The 27,954-nt window shown below is 48.7% G+C and overlaps 1 protein-coding gene across 1 annotated transcript in view; it reads right to left on the reverse strand.

Annotated features, from left to right (window-relative positions):
* Positions 1 to 27,954, reverse strand: part of LOC139767371 (homeobox protein SIX4-like) — a 48,572-nt gene extending 20,618 nt beyond the window's left edge. Inside the window, exons 1-3 of the mRNA XM_071696698.1 lie at positions 27,424 to 27,954; positions 16,122 to 16,317; positions 10,050 to 10,296 (exon numbers count right to left, since the gene is read on the reverse strand). Coding sequence (XP_071552799.1) covers positions 10,050 to 10,296; positions 16,122 to 16,317; positions 27,424 to 27,954 — 974 coding nt within the window. The remainder of the gene's footprint in view (positions 1 to 10,049; positions 10,297 to 16,121; positions 16,318 to 27,423) is intronic.

Consider the following 27,954-nt stretch of genomic DNA (forward strand, 5'->3'; position numbering starts at 1 on the left):
CACCACTGTGGCTGACAACACGATACTAATGTAGTATCATGATGGGATACTTGCTGGGGGGTAGAGGTAAGGTCCTCAAGACTTAGGCTGTTTACATTCAACATCACTCTCCATACCTGCACATTCAACACTACCCTCCACACCTGCCACATTCGACAGTATCCACCATGACTGTACATTCAACACTACACCTGCACATGAACACAGGCCTCATTCACGCTCCCTCTTACCCCTCCTAGCCAGCCCCTTTCTCCCCCGCCCCCCCCTCTGGCACCACAGGGTTCCCACGTTCGGGACGTCAGTTGCCAGTTGTTAATTTCCTTAGAACAATTAATCATCCAGTCACACCCCAGGACATTTGAGCTTGGGTGTGGCACTGTTGTTGTTGTTGTTGTTGTTGTTGTTGTTGTTGTTGTAGCTGCTGTAGCTACTAAAGTGTGATGGTTATTGTAGTTGTTGTGGTAGCCACTGTTGGCGATGATGTAAATGTATAGTGTAATGTATATGATGTTGATACGGATGCTGCAGGTGCTAAGTAGTTGTTGTAGATGAGAATGTAAGCGGTAGTTGTGGAGGGACATGATGTAAAGGTAGCTGGCTCTCGTTAAGTGTAGCTGGCTACCCACGCTTTCCCCCTTGTCATCACTACTTGCCCCCTGCCCATGTATCAAACCATACTTGACCTACTCTTATATTAATCACCATACTTGTCACTGCCCACGTACCATACACTCTAATTGCCCCTACCTAAGCATCATTATCCACACTTGCCCCTACCCATGTATCATTAACCATACTTGCCCCTACCCATGTGTAATTAACCACACTTGCTCCTACCCATGTATCATTAACCACACTTGCCCCTACCAGTGTAACATCACACAATGGTTCAGTGCTGAAGCAGCGCCCCCACCTCTCTGATGATCACATCTCAGCCAGGTTAAATCCCTAGAGAAATGTTAATTAACTTGCCATATCAGAGTGAGGGACAGTGTCAGTCAAGTGCTCCATTGGTCCTTTATTGCTCTGAGACCTCCAACTCAATATGTTCAGTATGCAAAGACTGCATTACCTCTAGATGGATTTGCGTTCATGGTGAATCTATGTGATAGCACAGTCCTACCATTAACACCATTCAGATAAGCTCCCACTGGTACTTAAGGAACACATTCATCGCTTCCCTATCAATATGGCTCTGGCTATACATTAGGTATTATTAGGTGCAACTGCTGCGATACAGTATTCATCCGCATTAGTATAAATTCTTGATTTCCTCGCTCAATGTCAACAGAAATACGGGTAAAGTAATACTGTATTAATAATATCCAGTAATTTATTTGCCACGGTTTTGTGGTGTTTAGAGAATAAAATAAGATTGGTGGAACGTGATCTGGAACATTTTCATTTCGTTCTATATTTATGAAGGCGATAGTGGTGAGGGCTATAAAGATAGAGGAAAATGTAGGGTTAATTTGCTTAAAAGTACAAGAAATACGAGCTAAAAATCACTAATACATATAAAAACCTCAAGTAACCTGTCAAAGCAGTCGAATTTTATCTTACTGTTGATACTGACTGAAATGGTTAGGTCGCCATTTGCAAGTCGCTATCGGGTACTAGCTACAAAGACGAAAACAATGGCCGACCACGGTATGCCTGGTACTATCTACACAAATATAAACAATGCCTGACAAATGGCATGTGGGGTACTATACAACGTAAACAATGCCTGACAACGGATGCATAACATTAAACAGGCCACCGAACAACTCGAACTCGACCCAGACATGACAACCAAATAAAACTCTGATTGTACGACAATACAATTAGGCCCACCATCCAGTTTGTTTACCTCCTGATATTTCTGTTGATCCACTAATGTAGTAACTACATTCAGGAATCCCAGGAGGAGATGAGAAGGATCTCCTGGGGAGGAAATCTTAGTCGTCCGAACAAAAAGCATGGCTTACCCCGCCGTCATGGAGGAGCGGTAACGCTCTCAGATGAGTGAAGTCCCCCAACCGCGTCCTCGTGGAGCAAGGAAGGCGTCCCTTCGTCCCTAAGCATCAATAGAGGATTCTTAAGAGCCTGGTGAGCGAGTGTGCAGCAGCAGGCGTCCGTCAAGGGTGCAGGTCACCGCCATGATAACACTGGTAGGTATCCGCCAGAGTTTGTTTTGATATCCGCCGGGGAATGTTGACCGCCGTGACCAGTGTGTCGTAACCCTGGCCGACGAGTGAGAGTGAGTGTGTGTAGGAGTGTGAGGGTTTGTGGGGGTGTGAGTAAGTGGAAATGATCGTTGAACTGCGTATTTACTGAACAGCAAAAAGATTCAAATTATTTACTTGAAAACTAAGTGCTATAAATGTCATTCCCACCGATATGCAACAGACAATTCTTTCTTGTAAACGCGCTAATATAAACTGATGTCATATAAACAAAGTTAACCATCCAGACTGACATAACAATCCTGAAATAATATCTGGGAATGTCTGTCGACCTTGGTGGAGTGTGTCGTGACCCTGGCCAGGCGGGAGGCGTGCATCACGTCCGCCTGATTTTTTCCAAGATAAACAGTAAGCGATGCTTGTTTACCTGCTGTCAGTCTACCTAATAATATCTAACTCTTCAAACAAACTAACAAATACAGATATATGAAGCCAAGATCTTTAAGCGGTACTGATTGTGGGCTTTCTGCAATATCAGTAAAAGTTATGTTACATATCTATGGCACGTTTGACTGGGTGGTTCGATAAGGTATTGTGAAAGAAAGTAAGAATGACGATTAAAAATCATTCAGATTAGGCCACGTCCTTTCCCCATACTGCAAAAAGAATTAAAATTTTTCCCCATTCATTTTCACATCCAAATTATCAATATTTCTAAATTAAACATAAGAGACTGATCTACATTACTGAAGTTATATATGGAAGTAATTAGTACTAAGCAATAATCCGTCATTCAACACCCAATTCTAATTGTCTCTATTCATGCTAGTGAAAAAAAGTGTAGCGACGTTTGCCCTTAATGTCAGGACCCGGGTTGGTCATATCAAAGTATTTATTGTTGCAATGATAGCAGACTTATCGCTAAAGCAGCTCATACTTAAGACCCGGGCACTTATAAGTGGTACGTGTGTGTATTTATGCCCGCGGGCTAATATATTAAGTATCATGAACTTAAGAGACCGCGTGTATAAGACATTACCTAACATACTTGGCTCTGGTATTTCTAACAAGCAATGGCTACTCATACGGAGGGGTTCGATGTCTTGAAACGTATGTACGACCCCTGAGCACGACGATACGACCCAAGCTTGAGTATGATACCTAAAGGTCGTACTGTCGAATTTAAGGGTCATAAAGTTGTGCTCAAGGGGAATAACGAAGTGTGATTGATTACACTGATAATAACAGGAAAGAACAAGACAAGGCGTAAGGGCGGGAGCCAAGGCTGACCCTAACGCTGGGGTAGGGCCTAGGGCGGGCCCTGACGGTGGGGGAGGGAGGGCCTAAGACGGGCCCTGACACGGGTAGGGCCCAGGGCTGGCCCTGACGCTGAGGATAGGGCCAGTCGTCCACTGTTGGGTTAGTACAGAAATATTTCTCCACATTTTCTTGGAATTCTCTCTGGCTGGGTTTCCGGTTGTGTGCTGCACCAGGCTGGGGGGGGGGGGGGGGGGGTGGCTCTTACTCTCCTCCAAGATGGCACGTCCAGCCATCGCTGCTGCTGGCCTCTCCCTGCAGCAGCTTCGTCTGTAAACGTCATTCATGGAATTCCATGCGCTCCTCTGCAGCAAACCTATCCGATTCTGAACCAAGCATCTAAGATCAAACGGGTGCCTCATAATTCCGGGTCTCATGAATTCCATGAGTGCTTTCGTGAACCATGTAGTGTCCATGTACGTGAAGGGTTATCCTAACACAATTCTGTATGTAATTACTTCCTTTCCAATCCTCGTATTGTGGTGTTCCACGGCTTCGTCTACGTCAACCATCTTTCTACGAGAGTCTCCCTGTAATTACCCGACACGATGATCATGGCCACAGCTTCCCCTGTGGCCACCATTACCCCATCAAGCGTGCACACTGGGCCGGGCTGACCTTCACCAGTACCGGACCCATACTGGACCCTGTCCAGCTGAACACTGCCTTACTCCCCCTCACCAACCTGTAAACCTACAAGACCGACGACGACGAGAAGTTAACACAACGGCCAAGCAGTAAGCCGCGAAGTCACAGCACACACCAGGGGCGCGGGCGCAGGCGGGGGTGGATCAGGGCAACCTTAGGCGGAGGCGCTGAGGGGCGCGCTGGGTGGTCGAGGTAGTTAGTTCCTCGTAGGGAGGGCGTGTCGTGAGCCTCAGGACCATGGGTGGGGGTGTGGGGGGAAGGAGAGGATGAAGTAGGGGCGTGGGGGACGCGGGCGCCACTGCTGACAGATTCATGACGACCCGCGGCGGTCATGAACGAAGAGCAGGAGGAGGAGGTTGTCACTGGTCCTCTCCCGGTGTGTGCTCGACCAATCAGAGCGTAGCGTGGCACAAGGTCCCCAGCCAGGCCAACACAACCTTGACCTTTTTTGTATATTTCTAATTTATTTTTCATGTTTACAACCAAACCAAGAAGAGACCACTATAATATAGACCAACCGACCATCAGTATAACATCACAACACACATCTTGTCCAACATACCCGAAGATAACATATCCCGTTTTCTCTGAGTAAATATGATAATGTATTGTTTATCAAGTGTCATTAGAGAGAACACAAGTCTGGAAGGAAAATTTCGAACGATTTATTCTCAAATTATCTCGAGAAGAAACGTTATCATTACCAACCACCACAACCAATACGGTACATGAACCTACAACACACACACACACACACACACACACACACACATCACGATGATAATAATAATAATAATAATAATAATAATAATAATAATAATAATTTGACATGTACAGTGAGTTAATAAAAGGAATTTCCCTGTCATACTGTGGTGTGTGTGTGTGTGTGTGTGTGTGTGTGTGTGTGTGTAAGACATTCCTGCAGGTGGTGTTGTCACAGCCTGGAGGACCAGGGCTACAGGCGCCTGCCTGGTGGCCACTGCCCCACAGGAGAACTAGTAATGCACCACAATATTTGTGGCTATAACACTGGCTGGTGTACAACGGGGACCACAACAACAACATCAACAACAACATCGAGTGGCAGGCGAGAGGCGATGTTTGGACGTTTCATTGATAACAAGGAAGCAGACACTGGTGTTGTGATGGCTAAACAACAACAACAAGAAAAGAACCCCAGGGCTGGAGAGGTTGTGAACCTGTCTACAACAAGAACACCATGGATGATAATAAACAGCCAGGATTTATCCAGGGTTATTGTTGTACTACAACCACAGCAGCAGCCGTAGTGGTGGTGGTGATGGCGGCGCGGGCTGGAGGAGGGAAGGATGGAGGGAGGGAGGGAGGGCGTGTGTTCCCTCCCGCAGGTCTTCCGTCCCGCATAGTAATGAGTAAACCACAAAAACTATGTGACTCATGGCTCTTGGGTTACGTCCCCCATCCCCCCACCCCCACACACAAGATTACACCCACCACCCCACCCATCATATAACCCACTCCAGCCCTCACAACCCACTACAGTAACTTAACCCACCCATCCTATAACACACCCCAGTCCTCACAACCCACTACAGTATACACCCCACCCATCATAGCCCATCACAGACTATCCCAAACCATTACGGAATCCACTCCGCCCATCACAACGCACCCCAGTCACCCCCCCATCTCAACCCCCGACCTACAACAGTATCCATTCCATCTATTGCAACACACTCTTTCCTCCCAACCCACCACTGTACCCTTACTACATTCCTTCCACGAATATAATAGAATATATATATATATATATATATATATATATATATATATATATATATATATATATATATATATATATATATATAATAATAATAATAATAATAATAATAATAATAATAATAATAATATCTGATATTCCAGAATAGCCTCAGATGTTGTAAACTTAAGACTTTGTAAAAGCTGTCGACAAGTAGGACATTTACGACTCCTGATGATGAAGATTAAAGTCCACGACACAGAAAACGGGGTGTGGGTGGACGGCGGACAGCAAACAACCCGTGGTGGTATACTGGCAAGCACTGGACCAAAATCTGACTCAAGAAAACCTGTGTCGGACGCGGAGGTAGCAAGGGAGAGAGGGAGGTGTAGAGCGAGGCCAATAAAGAGAGTATGTGAGACTCTCGGTTAACGTGGACAAAATGATCACAAAGTAAGAATGCAACGGACTGATGTGGTATATGAGGGGCGACGTTCTATCCATAGGCTGAGCCGAGGTAAATGAACCAGTCATGGAGGAGGAGCCGGGGTGACTTGGCTGCGGGTGGTGGGGCCCCGGCTCACGTACTACATCACACGTGTGAGGGAGGAAGTGTGCAAATCAGGTCATAAGCAGGAGACAGGTGAGGCTGGGGTCAGGTAGGTGAGGGTGATCTCGTAACACCTGACCTACACCATCAGCGGCCGGTATTGTAAACACTCGTCCACTGTCCGATCTATCGTAAACAATCGTCCACCGTCCGATCTATCGTAAATACTTGTCCACAGTCCCATCTATCGTGAATGTCTGAACAGTTTTTGATAATAAACTTCTGCGTTTGCGTGATTCACTTTTAAAATGACCATTGTCTCCAAGTAGCGTACATGTAGCAGGTTGTGATTACAAATTCACAGAAGACAAATACATGCTATTACATGGCGAAGAAAAAACATTCATTTTGAGTTAATATGGCCAAAGTTTCCACGAAGTATTATAAACATTTCATAACAAGAGTTTCTGTTCTCCTGGCTGACAGCCATCCTGGCTACCAACTAACCTGGCTTGTACCTATCCCGACCACCAACTATCCTGGCCTAGCAAATATCCTGGCAACCAACTACTGCCCCCGGCAGTCGCTTGGGATGAACATCCTGCGGGTTTCGGGCCTTCCCGGTGACCCCATTTGACCTGACGCCTCCCGGCAGGGTCACACCTCATTAACGATGCCAACGAAGGTCATGAACATGATCCGGACCTCACCAGCCACGCCTCATGACCACCTGGTGTTAAACTCACGTCCCCGACATGAGGACATGACCACCGAACATGACATTCTGGGTCCCGCTGAACTCCCTCCTCTGCTGAGCGCCCCACACTGATACCTGGGAGATGTTGTGGTCGTGTGGGAGAAGAGGTGGAGGGTCTCGTGTGTTTGGTGGGGCGTGACCCGGGCTATGTCCCAGGTCACAAGTCACTTGACACCAGGCTCTGACGAGGTCACAATGGCACTCCCTCACAGGACACACACACACACACACACACACACACACACACACACACACACACATACGGGTGTAGACGTGCCTGCTTGTATACGATAAACAGGTAATCATACAGTTATCAATAAGGACTGTAATTACTTGGGTTTTGTAACTCCATCTGATACAGTACCGCACACTGTAATACGTCGTCCACACATCCCAAAGCAACAACTATCACTAGGGAGTTGTAAGGACAGGTCAAAGGTGGAAGAACAGGTCAAAGGTGGAAGGACAGGTCAAAGGTGGAATCAAATGTTGAAATGTTAAGAATCGTGGTAGAGGCCGGAGCTAGGGTTGACCTGCGCCAGCCCAGATAAAGAGTAGAAGCACGACAGGGTCAAGAGGTCATCGTACAGACCTGTCACATGACCCATCTTGACCTGAGCTCATCTCTAACTCCCAAAAATTCTATGAAAACATTAAATAGGAGCTGAAGTGTGTGTGTGTGTGTATATGTATGTATGTATATATATATATATATATATATATATATATATATATATATATATATATATATATATATATATATATATATATATATGAAGAATATTCCAATACAGTCTGGTGTATCTTAGAATATTTTATACATAGAGATAATAGATAGAATAAAATTGTCAAATATGAAATACACTGGTACTTTATGGGTGGAAAAAATATGATACTAAAATTAAGAGAATGTAGTTGGTGTGTCTTAAGAACTACATGTGTGGTTCAAGCGGGGTCACGACCTCTCCTGGTGTGAACTGTCCTACGGTGACCCGGGGTGACCTCAAACGTAATGGACGAGTAGGGGAGAGTAACGGGAGGGGAGGTAACAGGTGAAGTCATGGGGGAGAGAGAGAGAGAGAGAGAGAGAGAGAGAGAGAGAGAGAGAGAGAGAGAGAGAGAGAGAGAGAGAGAGAGAGAGAGAGAGAGAGTTAAGGAGCTAATGATACATGATAAATGAGGTAACTCGGTAGCAGTAGTGGCAGTAGTATAAGTAGTGGACGTAGTGGTAACATAATTATAAGTATCACTTTACGTGAACAACAGACCCTGGGCAACAAGCACTGTCCATATGGAGGTGTTTCTCTCTCCCATGAATTATTTACATGTTCAGCCACGGCCCAGGTCACGCCAGGGTCACGCCCGGCCGCGGGCGGAGGGCTATGACACCGGAGATGCGCTCGAGAACTGGCACTTGTTCCGCGCAAGCTGTTGTTTACGTCGGCCGCCATCTTGTCTTGCTCTACACACGTGATGCGACGAGGGACGACCCTACATGCTCACTACGACCCTACACGCTCACTACAGCTATCCCCCCACCCCCCACCTTTCCCCCTCTACATGCACGTCTCGACCTGTCTTGGTTCAGGGCACGGCGCCCCACGAGTGTACATCTCCTACCCCCTCCCCCCTATTCTACAGCACATGTAGGTAGGTACGTGAGTCATCACCGGGCCTGCCTAAGGTTGGTTCCGCTTGGGTTAGGATCCGAGCCGCGGGAGTCAGCCCACATCCAATCCTAGCTGTTCTTCCTCCCTCGAGGGTGGTCGATACATGGGTACCTGGCGTAGATTGGGGTCTGTGTCTACACACATAAGTGTATATATATATATATATATATATATATATATATATATATATATATATATATATATAGTTATGAAACAGGGCAATTCGAGTGTAAAATCTCATCCCGTAATACACACAGAAATATAAAAATTTAGTATGACATCAGAGGTCCATGTTCCATTACTCTGGTCACTGGTCTTAAAGAAACACAAAAACAAGAGAGAGGTTCCGCGGGAGGACAACAAGGCTGCTGGCAACAATGACGACCTTAATAACCCAAGCAGATGATGATGGGTTTGCGTGAGGCTACGTAAATAACCAACAGTAATTCTATCATTCTTGTATAATCTCGTAAGACTTACACAATGTAACACCCGGGCTGAACTACAGGAATTAGTAGTAACGTATTCCCTTCCTCCGCTACACTCCAAACAACAAACTCACAAATTCCTTTCAAAATTTGTCAACTCTCAGAAACCCATCCCCAACCTGGAATTTCCGTGTCACGCTAAGACCAGGCCGTCAGAGGACAATGAAGACAGATCCACCTAATTAATTTAGCAACAACACACACATTTCTGCTCTCCCCATCACAAAGTATTGCACTATAAACATGTGATCCACCCATATAATGATCGATTTAATGTCTGCTTTACGAAGATCAATACGAATCGGTTAGTCTGTGTACAGATATCACGACAATCGTCTGAGGTCGGTTTCCCAACCTTGTACCTAAGCCTTATGGACTTTTTTGAGCCTTAATATTTTTCTAATGTACGCTTCAAGGTTTGATCTGTAGCAGCCTAGCCACATAAACCATCATCTGGGGAAGCCTAGCCACATAAACCATCATCTGGGGTTGCCTAGCCACATAGCCTATCATCTGGGGAAGCCTAGCCACATAAACCATCATGTAGTTCGGGAAGCCTAGCTAATACATGAAGGCTGGCCGGGTAATGAAGCCTATCCAAGCAGTGAAGCCTTCCCAAGGGTAAAAACCCCGAGCCAGGTGATGAAGCCTAACTCATCCTACAGGAGTAAAGTCGAGGTCGGGAGGATAGTGAAGGGCGACGTGGTACTCACGGTCTGGGTGCCGGGTTACGGTCCCTCTGTCGTCGGTTCTTGAACCAGTTGGAGACTTGGGTGAGGGTGAGGCCAGTCTGCTTGGCCAGGTTACGCTTCTCGTCGGGCGTTGGGTAACGGTTCTGCTTGTAGCACTCCTTCAGCGCCAGCCGAGACTTCTCCTTGAAGCAGTATATGGTTTCCTCGCCGTCCCAGATGGTCTTGGGCAGCGGGTACTTCTTCCTGATGCGGTACTTATCAACCGCGCCTGCGTAGCCAGACACAATCTCGTTAGTTCTATGCAAAGAAATTATATATATATATATATATATATATATATATATATATATATAGAGAGAGAGAGAGAGAGAGAGAGAGAGAGAGAGAGAGAGAGTATACTACAGTCAAAATGCAGTGGGACATAAATATAAATTTACAAAATAGCTTTACATTCACTCAGTGAATTAAACACTTAAATAAACGTTGATAAAAACTGTCTAAAATATAATTGAAAGTCGGAATATTCCTAGATTATGACCGATCATTCTCCCTTAAGGTGGGACAAATAAAAAATCACACCAAATTACTGAAAATCCAATTGAAAAAATCAATAACCAAATATATATATATATATATATATATATATATATATATATATATATATATATATATATATATATATAACCAACAGCGTGATGTGATCTGGCCGGTCTAGGGCCCCGTTGCTCATGTGTTACATGAAGGGTATTCGAATACTTAGATCGAATAGTCATTTCCTAATTAAGGGGCGATCATAGCCTAGCCGCAGCGCTCCCGCCTACCACGCATATATATATATATATATATATATATATATATATATATATATATATATATATATATATATATATATATTCCTGAGTCCACGGGGAAAATGAAACACGATAAGTTCCCAGGTGCACTTCGTGTAATAATTACATCATCAGGGAAGACACAAGAAAGAAATATGTCAGTTTATATATATATATATATATATATATATATATATATATATATATATATATATATATATATATTCGTGTGATATGACAGTCGTCACACACACACACATATATATATATATATATATATATATATATATATATATATATATATATATATATATATATATATATATATATATATATATGTATTCCCTGAATAATTCATCAAGAGAGAAAACAACGTCCAGTATAAATTCTTTCTAAGAATTCCCAGTACATGTGAGTGTATACAATCACATACACGAAGCTTGGGTAACACACGCACACACCATCAACACTCGCGACTGACAATATGAAAGCTTAGTCATTAAGCTTTGTCGTGAAATATGAATTTGTCCTGAAGTCAGCGGCTTAATGAATTTGTCGAGGAAAAAAGCGTTTTCCACTTGGTTGAAAAGTTTAATTTCAAAATCAGGTGAAGCTGTTAATTATTTCGTGAAAATATCAGGATAAATACCTGACGACTTTACCCACTTAGCACACCCACCTATCACATCATTTATTACCACAACGACATCTTCCACTTCTTATGTCCAGTGGACTGGACATGGCTGGATCACGATGCGCTGGGGAGATAAGGGGGTTGGTCTTGTGTCTGGCACCCCCCCACCCCCCCCGGGCCAACTCTGATTCGCACATTTTGACAGGAAGTGACGTCACGGCGGAAATGTAAACAAAAGGATCAAATTTCGAGAGGGTAAGTGTTCGCTGATCGGAAAAGTGCGTGTCGTGTTCCAGTAGCGGGAACCGTACTGTGTAAGCCTGTATAATTACCAATAATTACAAACACACACACACACACACACACATATATATATATATATGTATATATATATATATATATATATATATATATATATATATATATATATATATATATATATATATATACGCGGACCGGCTGGGTAGAGCACAAAAACAGTAAATTACCTAAAAACAAACAGCGGAGCTAAACTGTTTGTTCAGTTCAGTTAACCTTGTAAAGCAGGAGGCGAGGCTGTGGCAGGAACACAGCAGGAGATACATCAACAGTGTGACGAACAACATCTTGCTGGAAAATACTTCTAACAGCAAGTGTTTGGCTGTGGGCACAACCCTTACCTTGTGTCGGTAAATCTAACCCCTGAAATTCTTTTATTCAAGGGACACCATGATTTTGAATTTATAAAGTGGTGGGGGCGGCTGGTATTGTATCTGTGCGTTTTTTTTTTTTTCATAGTTTTATAAAAGGGTTTGACTGAGAAAGTTGAAAAGGTTGTGCTGAAGTAGTGTTGACACATGGAGAGAAGGAATGAAGGAAAAGATGACCAAAAGGATATATGTGCCAGAGGTGGAGGGAACAAGGAGAACGCGGAGGCCAAATTGGAGGTGGAAGGATAGAGTGAAAAAGATTTTGAGCGATCGGGGCCTGAACATGCAGGGTAGTGAAAGGCATGCACGGGACAGAGTGAATTGGGACGATGCGGTATACCGGGATCGACGTGCTATCAATGGACTAAACCAGGGCGTGTGAAGCGTCCGAGGTAAACCATGGATAGGTCTGTGGGGCCTGGATGTGGATAGGGAGCTGTGGTTTCGGTGCATTACACATGACAGCTAGAGACTGAATGTGAACGAGTGTGGCCTGTCTTCCTTCATCTGTTCCTGGCGCTAACGCGGTAAACGGCGATCAAGTTTTATAGGGTTCGGGGTGGAGGTGGGGTTGGGGTGGGGGGAGAAACCCAATATCAGCGCAAGAAACCTAATCTATCGTTCTTTAAAGTTATGGACGTAGGTGGAATATACATTTTTTTTCGTCATCTGTAACGAATGAACTGATACGATTTTCGCCCGGTGCAGACAGGTAAGCTGCCCCCCCTGACGTGGATGACCCTGACGTAACCCCCTGGGTACAACCCTTGGTCATCTCTGGTGGCCGGGCCATCACACACCAAGGGCCCCACAGTCATGCTCAAGGCTCATACCGTCATGCCTGTGGGGTCATGATCCATGACTATGTAACAGTTAGCAGAACGGGTGTACTACACACATAGTATTCAAGACTGACACAAGGTATACACAGGGAAATGTTTGTATACTGTGTTGTATGTATACAGCCTGACTCAGGCCAGGCATAATATGTCTGTATAGTGCGTTGTATGTATACAGCCTCATTCAGGCCAGGTATAATATGGATAGGAAACGTAAACGTAGCATATCCATTATCATACAAAAAGGTAATTCAGGTAAAAATGTATTTTCGGAGAAGTGATGATTAATTACTATGTTTTCAGAGGGGCTGATACAGTGTGAAACAAATGACTAAAATCAACATGGATTCATAAATTTAAATCAAAATATATTAGTAAAATTATATCAAAACAAAAAGAGAGAAGGAGTGGGTGATCATGGCTTTCATCCACCGACTCCAGTAAGAAAAAAAAATATAACCCGCAAAAACCGTCTACAACATGCTGGACAGGAGCTCCTCTCGATCCACCATCACCACACAACACGGTTTCATGCACACCTCCCATCACTGTGCCTGTGTGGTCGTGGAGCTAACCTTATAAACAGTAATGTTATTAAGTCGTCACTACACACAGGACCATGTGTTGTCGCTGTCTCTTCCTCTATATATCTTATCATCCTTCCTGACCAAACTGATACACTGCATATATTAATTTTCCCGGGAAATGTCGTCCATGTCATCAGCCATTCTATATATACATGGCTTCCCACACGCGACTGTCTCTAAGGCGACCACAATGCCACTACTAGTTCTTAACATCACCTCTACATGTGCTTGTTAAACATACGAAACACAACAAGGATGTGGGTTTCTGCCACACGAGGATGTGGGTTTCTGCCACACGAGGATGTGGGTTTCTGTTACACGAGGACGTGGGTTTCTCCCAGACGAGGACGTGGGTTTCTGCCACACGAGGACGTGGGTTTCTGCCACACGAGGACGTGGGTTTCTGCCACACGAGGACGTGGGTTTCTGCCACACGAGGACGTGGGTTTCTACCACACGAGGACGTGGGTCTCTGCTAAAAGTGGGGGATAAACGGAATCACCTTAATAATGAAAGTGTGAATACAGACAGCATACAGAAGTTGAACATGTTGTATGACAGTAGATACAGTTTAACACATGACCACCCCACAACTGCACAACTCTCTCCCCGAGGAACACATACACACACACACACACACACACACACACACACACACACACTGTAGCAGTGTAACATGAGCGGGTGTCAGGCGCTCACATACAGCTACACTGGTCATCACGTTATAACGAGAACCGTCCAGGATCTGGAAAACCACATATATACTGGCCAACGATACAGTCGCCTGCAAAGACCTGGACAAGTGCATGTTTCGGAAGACACTTACAACTTAGACTTATACAAGACTTTTATAAGTTTGGATCTCTCACTTAAGCAGGATACAGCGCTGCTAAGGTCTGAAAGAAGGGCAGAGTCAACTGTACCCGAACTTATTTCTCTAAATTACAGGGTAGCGATCTATCTATAGTCAGGGGAGTGTGGCGTACTAACACACAGGGGAATGGCAGCCTAAGTGGAGGAAGAGGATAGCAGCTACGGCACAGGCAGAGGATAGCAGCTACGGCACAGGCAGAGGATAGCAGCGACGGCACAGGCAGAGGATAGCAGCTACGGCACAGGCAGAGGATAGCAGCGACGGCACAGGCAGAGGATAGCAGCTACGGCACAGGCAGAGGATAGCAGCGACGGCACAGGCAGAGGATAGCAGCTACGGCACAGGCAGAGGATAGCAGCCTAGCCATAAGAGGGGATAGTAAAAAAAGCTAAGGGAATAAGACACCAGCATAGCTACAGGTAGATGACATACCTACCCGACACACGGGTCACAAACGCATCTACAGTACCAGATCATACCACAGGAGGATGACCTCCCACATCACCGTAACACAACACGAGAAAAGTCCTTCTATTACTTGGGAACTATTTTCCAGGTTACACAGTATGGAGATCACGGATTTCTAATAACTACACTAAACTAATTACTGTAATTTTATACGGCTGATTCATTGTTATTAACCATCAGTCTTACTAATAGTCGAGGTTCAATGGTAATTAGCGGTGGTACCATCTTGAGCGGGACGGTACGACCCGTGAACTACACGTTACAACCCTTGGGTATGACCACCTGACCCTTAAGGGTATGGTCAAATGCCAAGCCATTACATCCAATGGTCGTACCGTCGTGTTCGACACTAATTAGGTCATTACCTGGGTAATAAATGGGTTATGTTCATAATTTAGTCATCACGGGGTCAACAGGTAATTATGAGTTCAAAAGTAATTAGAAAAGTATTCAAGAAACCTTGTCATTCCAGACCGCTCTGTTAAAGCCACACGATATCTAGCTGGAAGCTATGTTAGCATGGAAATCATGTTAACATGGAAGAACTACGCTAACATGGAAAAGCCATGTTGAAGGCCATGTAATACGAAGATAACTATGCAGATAACAAATGAACTTAATAGATCGTTGAGAGGTTTGGGTAATCATAGATAAGTTCATAATTGTCTTTATGAGTTCAACAGCTTGTTAGTTATAAACGTAACAAGGCACTTATGTACTTAACGAAAAAGTTATGTAGTTACGAGAGTTTATAAGCAATAAGGCAATTAGGGTATTAAGTAGTTGTGGATATAATGATAATAATTCATCGATTTATAATGAACACATCTATGAATCTGAGAATATGACTGCTTTGTTAGTAACAAGGCAGTTCTGTTGATAATAAATCAGTAACAGCATAATGGTAGTTAAAGTAGGGCCTCCGGAGCAATTGGGGCTATGACGTGTTTGTTACCTCAACATCACGATAGTTAAGAAAACACTGAAACGAGGTAGTTAAGCTATTGGGTACCTTAAATGATAGTTACGGGGGGGGGGGATGAAGTAGTTAACCTCTTCATCAGGACGGTACGACGCGTCAAGCCAAGGTCGTACCGTCGATGGTCAATGATTTAGCAAGCAGGTTAACGACGACGCGGCCGGGGTAGGGGGGGGGGGGGGTGTGAACTAACCTAACGGTCGTTGACGGATCTTCTCAGCCTCCTTGTAATGAGCACGGTACCACATGTTCTGCATCTCCGTGTGGTACTTGGCCGCGAAGTTGTTGGTCTCCAGGATGCTGTACACCTCCTTGAAGGTGCCCCTGTGGAAGGCCACGGAGGCCTTGGCCCGGAGGTGCACCTCGGTGGGGGGGGCTAACACAGAGGGCTGGGGGGGGCTAACACAGAGGGCTGGGGGGGGCTAACACAGAGGGCTGGGGGGGGCTAACACAGAGGGCTGGGGGGGGCTAACACAGAGGGCTGGGGGGGGCTAACACAGAGGGCTGGGGGGGGCTAACACAGAGGGCTGGGGGGGGCTAACACAGAGGGCTGGGGGGGGCTAACACAGAGGGCTGGGGGGGGCTAACACAGAGGGCTGGGGGGGGCTAACACAGAGGGCTGGGGGGGGCTAACACAGAGGGCTGGGGGGGGCTAACACAGAGGGCTGGGGGGGGCTAACACAGAGGGCTGGGGGGGGCTAACACAGAGGGCTGGGGGGGGCTAACACAGAGGGCTGGGGGGGGCTAACACAGAGGGCTGGGGGGGGCTAACACAGAGGGCTGGGGGGGGCTAACACAGAGGGCTGGGGGGGGCTAACACAGAGGGCTGGGGGGGGCTAACACAGAGGGCTGGGGGGGGCTAACACAGAGGGCTGGGGGGGGCTAACACAGAGGGCTGGGGGGGGCTAACACAGAGGGCTGGGGGGGGCTAACACAGAGGGCTGGGGGGGGCTAACACAGAGGGCTGGGGGGGGCTAACACAGAGGGCTGGGGGGGGCTAACACAGAGGGCTGGGGGGGGCTAACACAGAGGGCTGGGGGGGGCTAACACAGAGGGCTGGGGGGGGCTAACACAGAGGGCTGGGGGGGGCTAACACAGAGGGCTGGGGGGGGCTAACACAGAGGGCTGGGGGGGGCTAACACAGAGGGCTGGGGGGGGCTAACACAGAGGGCTGGGGGGGGCTAACACAGAGGGCTGGGGGGGGCTAACACAGAGGGCTGGGGGGGGCTAACACAGAGGGCTGGGGGGGGCTAACACAGAGGGCTGGGGGGGGCTAACACAGAGGGCTGGGGGGGGCTAACACAGAGGGCTGGGGGGGGCTAACACAGAGGGCTGGGGGGGGCTAACACAGAGGGCTGGGGGGGGCTAACACAGAGGGCTGGGGGGGGCTAACACAGAGGGCTGGGGGGGGCTAACACAGAGGGCTGGGGGGGGCTAACACAGAGGGCTGGGGGGGGCTAACACAGAGGGCTGGGGGGGGCTAACACAGAGGGCTGGGGGGGGCTAACACAGAGGGCTGGGGGGGGCTAACACAGAGGGCTGGGGGGGGCTAACACAGAGGGCTGGGGGGGGCTAACACAGAGGGCTGGGGGGGGCTAACACAGAGGGCTGGGGGGGGCTAACACAGAGGGCTGGGGGGGGCTAACACAGAGGGCTGGGGGGGGCTAACACAGAGGGCTGGGGGGGGCTAACACAGAGGGCTGGGGGGGGCTAACACAGAGGGCTGGGGGGGGCTAACACAGAGGGCTGGGGGGGGCTAACACAGAGGGCTGGGGGGGGCTAACACAGAGGGCTGGGGGGGGCTAACACAGAGGGCTGGGGGGGGCTAACACAGAGGGCTGGGGGGGGCTAACACAGAGGGCTGGGGGGGGCTAACACAGAGGGCTGGGGGGGGCTAACACAGAGGGCTGGGGGGGGCTAACACAGAGGGCTGGGGGGGGCTAACACAGAGGGCTGGGGGGGGCTAACACAGAGGGCTGGGGGGGGCTAACACAGAGGGCTGGGGGGGGCTAACACAGAGGGCTGGGGGGGGCTAACACAGAGGGCTGGGGGGGGCTAACACAGAGGGCTGGGGGGGGCTAACACAGAGGGCTGGGGGGGGCTAACACAGAGGGCTGGGGGGGGCTAACACAGAGGGCTGGGGGGGGCTAACACAGAGGGCTGGGGGGGGCTAACACAGAGGGCTGGGGGGGGCTAACACAGAGGGCTGGGGGGGGCTAACACAGAGGGCTGGGGGGGGCTAACACAGAGGGCTGGGGGGGGCTAACACAGAGGGCTGGGGGGGGCTAACACAGAGGGCTGGGGGGGGCTAACACAGAGGGCTGGGGGGGGCTAACACAGAGGGCTGGGGGGGGCTAACACAGAGGGCTGGGGGGGGCTAACACAGAGGGCTGGGGGGGGCTAACACAGAGGGCTGGGGGGGGCTAACACAGAGGGCTGGGGGGGGCTAACACAGAGGGCTGGGGGGGGCTAACACAGAGGGCTGGGGGGGGCTAACACAGAGGGCTGGGGGGGGCTAACACAGAGGGCTGGGGGGGGCTAACACAGAGGGCTGGGGGGGGCTAACACAGAGGGCTGGGGGGGGCTAACACAGAGGGCTGGGGGGGGCTAACACAGAGGGCTGGGGGGGGCTAACACAGAGGGCTGGGGGGGGCTAACACAGAGGGCTGGGGGGGGCTAACACAGAGGGCTGGGGGGGGCTAACACAGAGGGCTGGGGGGGGCTAACACAGAGGGCTGGGGGGGGCTAACACAGAGGGCTGGGGGGGGCTAACACAGAGGGCTGGGGGGGGCTAACACAGAGGGCTGGGGGGGGCTAACACAGAGGGCTGGGGGGGGCTAACACAGAGGGCTGGGGGGGGCTAACACAGAGGGCTGGGGGGGGCTAACACAGAGGGCTGGGGGGGGCTAACACAGAGGGCTGGGGGGGGCTAACACAGAGGGCTGGGGGGGGCTAACACAGAGGGCTGGGGGGGGCTAACACAGAGGGCTGGGGGGGGCTAACACAGAGGGCTGGGGGGGGCTAACACAGAGGGCTGGGGGGGGCTAACACAGAGGGCTGGGGGGGGCTAACACAGAGGGCTGGGGGGGGCTAACACAGAGGGCTGGGGGGGGCTAACACAGAGGGCTGGGGGGGGCTAACACAGAGGGCTGGGGGGGGCTAACACAGAGGGCTGGGGGGGGCTAACACAGAGGGCTGGGGGGGGCTAACACAGAGGGCTGGGGGGGGCTAACACAGAGGGCTGGGGGGGGCTAACACAGAGGGCTGGGGGGGGCTAACACAGAGGGCTGGGGGGGGCTAACACAGAGGGCTGGGGGGGGCTAACACAGAGGGCTGGGGGGGGCTAACACAGAGGGCTGGGGGGGGCTAACACAGAGGGCTGGGGGGGGCTAACACAGAGGGCTGAGGGGGGCCAACACAGAGGGCTGGGGGGGGCTAACACAGAGGGCTGGGGGGGGCTAACACAGAGGGCTCGGGAGGCCAACCACAGAGGGTACATTTACCCTGTACTTCAACATGGCGCCGCGAGACAGCTTTCCAAACACGTCCGCTGACCACAGCAACGTCCAGAAATCATCGTTCATCAGACATGATGTTTATATGAACCTCAATATATGTAAATAGCGTTTTACTACGGCCAAGGTCGATCACTCCACCAATAAGTTGCGAGTGCGGAAGGATGATAAACAATATCTGTCGGCAGAATAACATGAGACAGCCAGTTGATCCTTAAGGCTCTTGAACCACAGCTGCTTCCTCCCACACTGTTCCACTCCACCACCAGTGGACCATAACCTTCCCTATACGTTGGTCCACTCCACCACCAGTGGACCATAACCTTCCCTGTACGTTGGTCCACTCCACCACCAGTGGACCATAACCTCTCCTGTACGTTGGACCACTCCACCACCAGTGGACCATAACCTCTCCTGTACGTTGGTCCACTCCACCACCAGTGGACCATAACCTCTCCTGTACGTTGGTCCACTCCACCACCAGTGGACCATAACCTCTCCTGTACGTTGGTCCACTCCACCAGTGGCTGGTCTGGTCTTGGAATGTTTGTGGGCCACACTCATGGTAAGTGTACGTGGTCTTACAACTATCCATAACACAACACCTGAAGTTGGTGTACAACACCTGAAGCTGGTGCCGATCTGAGGAAGACCTGGGGAGAATATGAGGAAGACTTACGGACGAACACCAGGGGAGGACCTTGGGGAGAAATGATGAGCAACTGGGGAGGAACTGGGGAGGACTTTAGGGAGATCTGAGGAGGACGTGTTCATACGTTTGTTGCTCAACCACGACCCAACACTGAACCTTTTGTTGCTCAACCACGACCCAACAATGAACCTTTTACACTCTAAATTTTAGGTAAAATTTCTTCAATATCTGGCCAATCTGAGGCCACCATGGGCAAGGATATTTTCCTGGGCAGTGGCGGGTATTAACCCAAGTCTGGTGTCACATAGTCCCGGGTTCTACATATGGAAAGACAACTTTACATACCTGATGTCGAATTTGGCTTAAGACATATGCCCAGTACACACTGAGGTCGACGAACAATAAGTTAAGGCACCAATGAATGAGGTGTGGCAAGTATATCTCCAGCCGACTGGGATGCAGGCATGAGGATACGCTCTGTAGCTAATGATCTCACTAGTGTTGACGCTGCAGTAGACGCGACCACCGCGTTAGGGACGCGTGAATAAGTAATCACATCGGTAAATTGTCAGGAACAATTTTCGGGCGGTTGTGAATGTCAACAGACATGGTTCCCGCCAAAAGTTTCCCGCGTTAATCCGCAGGTAAACAGAGCGGCCTAACAGCATCCCGCCAGCCATGGCCAAGCACACACACACACACACACACCTGCAGGTTGGCCCTACAGCCTCGTGTCTGCGTCATTAATATCATCTATTGTGTATACGGATACGTTACGTCTTCTTCACTTGTTTCGGGCATCTCAAGAAGCACAGACAATCGTCTGGAATCTATTCTACTGTTATCATTACTTGAATCAAAACAGCTACTGTGCTGATAGAGATGTATGTTATTTTCACTGTCAGAATTTACGAAGAATTTTCCTGCGATATTGAGGTAAACTGCAAGTGAAAGTAACGTCTGTGTACACTAAGGTAAACTATATGCCGCAAAATCATCACCAGGGTTTACACAGTCACTTCATAATTATGTGAAGTCTCTGAAGGAACACTGAATTATAAGACTATATAATACTACCAGACATTAGACTATACGAATATCTAATTCAACAGGACTTTTAACCATGGTTTGCCTTGGCTGAGGGATAGGAAAAAAAATATACACCTTAATCATCAGAGAGAGAGAGAGAGAGAGAGAGAGAGAGAGAGAGAGAGAGAGAGAGAGGGCGGGCGATGATGGGTATCTTTCTGACTCTCAGGAAGGTGTGAGGACCTCTGTCGCCCGCCCAGGAAATTCACGCTTCCGTCTCGCCCCAACCGCCACCAACAAGGCGCCAATCCTCGCACCCAACACTGGTCCATAATCCTCTAGTTGGGTGTAGTACTCTCAACCTTAGAGCCTACGGGTGGTTCAGAATTATCATGCCCCGAGATAATTAACATTGTCGGTCTCTGCGGTTGATTGTTAAGAGCTTTTGAGCGGTGTGGTCGGTCGGGCGGCGAGATACGGCGAACCTAACAGGTCGGTGGATTACGTGGTTCCCCAGGGAGAGTTGGGAGGGCCTCTCTCACTACACGAGGCGGGTAGTGACTGTTTACATACCTGGGAGGAAGGGTTAACACGGGTGTGGAGGGCGTGGGAGTGACGACCACTGTCACGACCCTTTTGTTATGGTCGTGGGAGTTGAGGAAACTCGCATGGTTTTGATCTTGGTTGTAGGGGACTTACTTGTACGTCATGGTGGCCTATGGTCTAGGACCTATAAAACTCTTTCAAGTGAGAATACAACACCTACAGAGGCACCTGGTGAGAAGACAACACCTACAGTAGCACCAGGTCAGAATACATCACCTACAGTAGCACCAGGTCAGAATACATCACCTACAGTAGCACCAGGTCAGAATACATCACCTACAGTACCACCTGGTGAGACTCCCCCAGGTGTGGGGGTTTAACTGGGGTAGTCTGGGGGAGGAGCAAGGTGAGGACCCCCAGGTGTGGGGGTTTAACTGGGGTAGTCTGGGGGAGGAGCAAGGTGAGGCCCCCAGGTGTGGGTGTTTACCTGGGGTAGTCTGGGGGAGGAGCAAGGTGAGGGCCTCCAGGTGTGGGTGTTTACCTGGGGTAGTCTGGGGGAGGAGCAAGGTGAGGGCCCCCAGGTGTGGGTGTTTACCTGGGGTAGTCTGGGGGAGGAGCAAGGTGAGACATATTGACGTATGTTTTAAGACTCATGTGAGGCAGCCAGACCCGTCGCCATAGCAACCTCTCCTCTCCCAGCAAGACTCTCCTCTTGTAGGTGTGCTGGCTCTCTCTCTCTCTCTCTCTCTCTCTCTCTCTCTTTTTCCAGGCAGCCATCGACAAATAGGTAATTACATAAATATACCCACGCATATATATATATTTTTTTTTTTTTTTTTTTTTTATACTTTGTCGCTGTCTCCCGCGTTTGCGAGGTAGCGCAAGGAAACAGACGAAAGAAATGGCCCAACCCCCATACACACGTACATACACACGTCCACACACGCAAATATACATACCTACACAGCTTTCCATGGTTTACCCCAGACGCTTCACATGCCTTGATTCAATCCACTGACAGCACGTCAACCCCTGTATACCACATCGCTCCAATTCACTCTATTTCTTGCCCTCCTTTCACCCTCCTGCATGTTCAGGCCCCGATCACACAAAATCTTTTTCACTCCATCTTTCCACCTCCAATTTGGCCTCCCTCTTCTCCTCGTTCCCTCCACCTCCGACACATATATCCTCTTGGTCAATCTTTCCTCACTCATTCTCTCCATGTGCCCAAACCATTTCAAAACACCCTCTTCTGCTCTCTCAACCACGCTCTTTTTATTTCCACACATCTCTCTTACCCTTACGTTACTTACTCGATCAAACCACCTCACACCACACATTGTCCTCAAACATCTCATTTCCAGCACATCCATCCTCCTGCGCACAACTCTATCCATAGCCCACGCCTCGCAACCATACAACATTGTTGGAACCACTATTCCTTCAAACATACCCATTTTTGCTTTCCGAGATAATGTTCTCGACTTCCACACATTTTTCAAGGCTCCCAAAATTTTCGCCCCCTCCCCCACCCTATGATCCACTTCCGCTTCCATGGTTCCATCCGCTGACAGATCCACTCCCAGATATCTAAAACACTTCACTTCCTCCAGTTTTTCTCCATTCAAACTCACCTCCCAATTGACTTGACCCTCAACCCTACTGTACCTAATAACCTTGCTCTTATTCACATTTACTCTTAACTTTCTTCTTCCACACACTTTACCAAACTCAGTCACCAGCTTCTGCAGTTTCTCACATGAATCAGCCACCAGCGCTGTATCATCAGCGAACAACAACTGACTCACTTCCCAAGCTCTCTCATCCCCAACAGACTTCATACTTGCCCCTCTTTCCAGGACTCTTGCATTTACCTCCCTAACAACCCCATCCATAAACAAATTAAACAACCATGGAGACATCACACACATATATATATATATATATATATATATATATATATATATATATATATATATATATATATATATATATGAAAAGAAATCACACACGTACGTATGTATGTACGTACACAAGTCCAGGTCACAGGTCATGTATGTTGGCAGGATAATGTAGCATGTATGTAATTACATAAATATACCCAAGCATATATATATATATATATATATATATATATATATATATATATATATATATATATATATATATATATATATATATATATATGAAAAGAAATCACACACGTACGTATGTATGTACGTACACAAGTCTAGGTCACAGGTCATGTATGGTGGCAGGATAATGTAGCATGTATGATCACTGCTCATCATTTAATTACCACAGATGCTACTGTTGCTCTTTACTGCACCCCTACGGTCATGCCTGATAAACTACAGAGGTCAGAGGTCAAGATAAGGTTAGGGGAGGTCAACATGATGACCACGACCCAGAGATATCCCGCCAGTAATTATAACAAAGAGACTAACTGTACCATGATGTGTGAAGTCCTGAGGTCAGGGGTCATAGGTTAGGGAAGCCCCGTTGGTCAGCCTACCCATCTATCCATGTGAGGACGGCCTATCTATCCATGTGAGGACGGCCTATCTATCCATGTCAGGACGGCCCATCTATCCAGTAATGCCACACTAGCCTCGAAAGATGAATCTCACCACAACATCATGTCAACAACAATCTTCGTCTACATTTATAATCAAAGTTTGAATTCTAGAAAAGTTTCAGTTTAGTTGAGTTTCGCCTGAATCAGTTTCATATCACCTGAGTTTCATAATAATCAGTTGAATTTCAAAAAAATAAGTTTAATCAGTTTCACTGTGCGAGGGTTTGGACATAATCCGTTTCACTTCACGCGTTTCACAATAATCACAAGTTTCATCTAACGTGAATATAGTTCAAGATATTTTTCACATAAGCCCCACCTGTCGTGTCCAGCCAGCGCTGTGCACAGTAATGTCCTCATCGGAAAAAGACAATTAACGCGAGGATGGTCGGGGATGACAGCTCATTACACAAACATTTTTATCGCAGTGACAATATGGATCAGGTGTCCAGGTGTTGCCCCAAGCTGTGTCCCCGTGTGGCCTGTGTCCCCCCTCCCTTCCCACGTAGCTTGTGTCCCCGTGTGCCCTGTGTCCCCCATCCCCACGCAGCTTGTGTCTCCCTAAGTGGGTTGTGTGTCCCCGTGTGGGCAGTGTCCCCGTGTGGGTTGTGTCCACCCGTGTGGGCAGTGTCCCCGTGTGGGCAGTGTCCCCGTGTGGGTTGTGTCCCCGTGTGGGCAGTGTCCCCGTGTGGGTTGTGTCCACCCGTGTGGGCAGTGTCCTGACACCACGTCCCCACAATGATCTTCGTGTCCTTATTTAAAAGGATAACAAGATGGTTGGGTTGGCTACCTACCCATTAAGAAGTCCCGGATTTGAGACCCAGGCGGGGGGACAGTCCCCTCACAACCCTGTACACGGTACACCTGTACACAGTACACCTGTACACGGCACACCTGTACACGGTACAATCTGACTGAGTGTGGCGGGTACCATCTGCCAGACGCTGGACCACTCAGGGTAGACCTCTGGGGTCCGTATGGTACACATGTACCGCTATACCTGGAGGTTCTACTGCCCCCCTCCCCCCCCTAACTGTACATATTGACGAGGAATGTGCCTTGAGCATGACGGTACGACGAAAATATGATGGTCTTGTTAGGTCAAACGGAGATGCGATATCAAACATAAGGGTCCTCACGTTGTGCTCAGCGGTGCACCGTCGTGCTCAAGGGTCGTACCGTCATGCTTAAGGGTCGCGCTCACGGGGTTCCGTCCCCGGCGGAGGTTACGTAAAATCCTGGCCCCCTGCCGCACGACACACACACACACACACACACACACACACACATGAATACATGGCTGTCAGTACTCTCCAGGTTAACCAGTCCGGAAGCCAGGGAGAGTGAGGGAGGGAGGGAGAGAGAGAGAGTGATGAGTCAGGGTGGGCAAAGAGCATAATACAGAGGACAAGTCTAACAGAGAAAAAGGTAGTATAGGTAATACAAGGGAGAGTAACACAGGCAGGGAGAGTAACACAGGCACAAAAGGAAGGGAAAGGAAGTTAGAGTTGTGGTCTGGGGTCTGTGGTCCTGGGGTGTGAGGGCTGGTCTTGGGGATGAGGGTTGGTCTGGGGGAGGGGGGGGTGATGCTGGAGGGAGGTAAGGGTTGGTCCTCTGGTGGTGGTGACTAACAAGGCAGTTAGCGGGCAGGGGTCAATAGGTCGTTATCACCGATAATGACCGTCTTCCGCTGCCCGGCGACCCCCTGATCCACCCGCCGGCCTCACCCACCGTCTCCACCTCCGTCTGTCTGTCCGTCCTTCCGTCCGTCTGTGTGTCTGTGTTTTCATCTGGACAGACTACCGGAATGAACTACCATCAGACACCTTTAAGGCCAACACTAAACGAGTACTCTAATAACATAAGTGAGGAGGTCTGGTTCACCACGAGTGTGTGTACTTCAAATTCCTTCGTGCACACGAGAGTAGTGTGTGTGTGTGTGTGTGTGTGTGGCTCCCTCTCCAGCCTGGTATGGCTGGCGTCTGCCATCACATCACAATACCATCCACACTCTCCTGTAAACTTTTCACGTCAGTGTACCCCCTCCACACTACATGGCCAGTGGTGGGTGGGGAGGAGCCTTCCGCTGTCCCGTCCTGTCTGGCTCCATCTATATATTCCATAAACCGTCCATCAGGTCGTCTTATCTGGCTTTCCCGTTCACTGGCTTCCTGTCTGTACCTCTGTCTGTCTGTCTGTCTGTACCTCTGTCTTGTTCTGTTTGTTTTCTCACTCTTGATCTGTTCCCACCCTAGACCTAAGCCCCGCCCGTGACCTGGCCAGTGGCACAGGTGGTAGAGGGCCATCCTGCCCATCACCCGGGGTCAACCAGGGGGTCAGCTGAGGTCAAACGGACGTCATTAATAAATGGGTCATCCGCATCTCACACGAAGAGGTACCAACACAGCGACGTTTTTCAAGCAGACTCGTCAAATGTCTCACGTTGGCAACACTGTAATTATCTTTCCTATATATATATATATATATATATATATATATATATATATATATATATGAATAAAGTGCATATGAACGCGCTCTTTCATAGAGCACATAATGCCCTCCAACACGGAGGATTCGAACCAGGGACCTTATGCGTGGCAGTTGGGAACGCTAACCACTCGGCTATGCGTTCCTAACTACAACGCATAAGGTCTCGGGCTCGAATCCTTGCAGTTGGAGGTACTATGTGATATATATATATATATATATATATATATATATATATATATATATATATATATATATATATATATATATATATATCAAGGAGAGACACATTAGTGAAGGAAACATGGGAACATGTGTTCAGTGTGCGACAGGTGTGCACAGGTGTGTGGGGAAGGAAGCATCTGTGGCCCGCAACACCAGGCAGCCCACCGGTATATCCTCTCTCTCTCTCTCTCTCTCTCTCTCTCTCTCTCTCTCTCTCTCTCTCTCTCTCTCTCTCTCTCTCACCTTGTTTATGCTCGGTCTGGTGTGTGTGTCTGTTGGTCACGTGGGCTGGAGCCCTGGCGGCGGAGCCCAACTTGGCTAATGAGACAGCATCGTCCCTGAGGTGGGCCATGGTGTTATTTGAAACCATCCCCAGTGTTTACTGTGTGTGTGTGTGTGTGTGTGTGTGTGTGTGTGTGTGTGTGTGTGTGTGTGTGAGCAAAACAATACAATGTACCAGGTACTGATATAACCAGACATCAAATTCGTTTCCGATGGTCGTGCGTAAATACTGCATACGATTCAAAAATGGCTCTTGTATTATCTTATAGCGCTGTTTTCCTTCGAGAGTTTGTGATGTTAGTCTGGGGTGCACGAAGGTCCGTCCGTCCGTGGAAAAGACTCGTGATGACCGTCCCAGACGACCAGGCGAGGAGAGGTAAGCTGGCTCAGGTGAGGAGGATCCAGTAAGTGTCAGCCCGTCATGAACTGAGAGGTTCTTCCTGAGGACTTGGTGTAGGAAGAGGACATGATGCCTGCCTGGCGTGGCTGCTGGGCCACTGGTGCTGGTGCTGGGCCACTGGTGCTGGGCCACTGGCACTGGTGCTGGGCCACTGGCACTGGACCACTGGCACTGGTGCTGGGCCACTGGCACTGGTGCTGGGCCACTGGCACTGGTGCTGGGCCACTGGCACTGGTGCTGGGCCACAGGGACTCGTGCTAGGCCACTGGGACTGGTGCTGGGCCACTGGGACTGGTGCTGGGCCAT

Source organism: Panulirus ornatus, chromosome 59 (genome assembly GCF_036320965.1).
Source record: "Panulirus ornatus isolate Po-2019 chromosome 59, ASM3632096v1, whole genome shotgun sequence".
Lineage (NCBI taxonomy): Eukaryota > Metazoa > Arthropoda > Malacostraca > Decapoda > Palinuridae > Panulirus > Panulirus ornatus.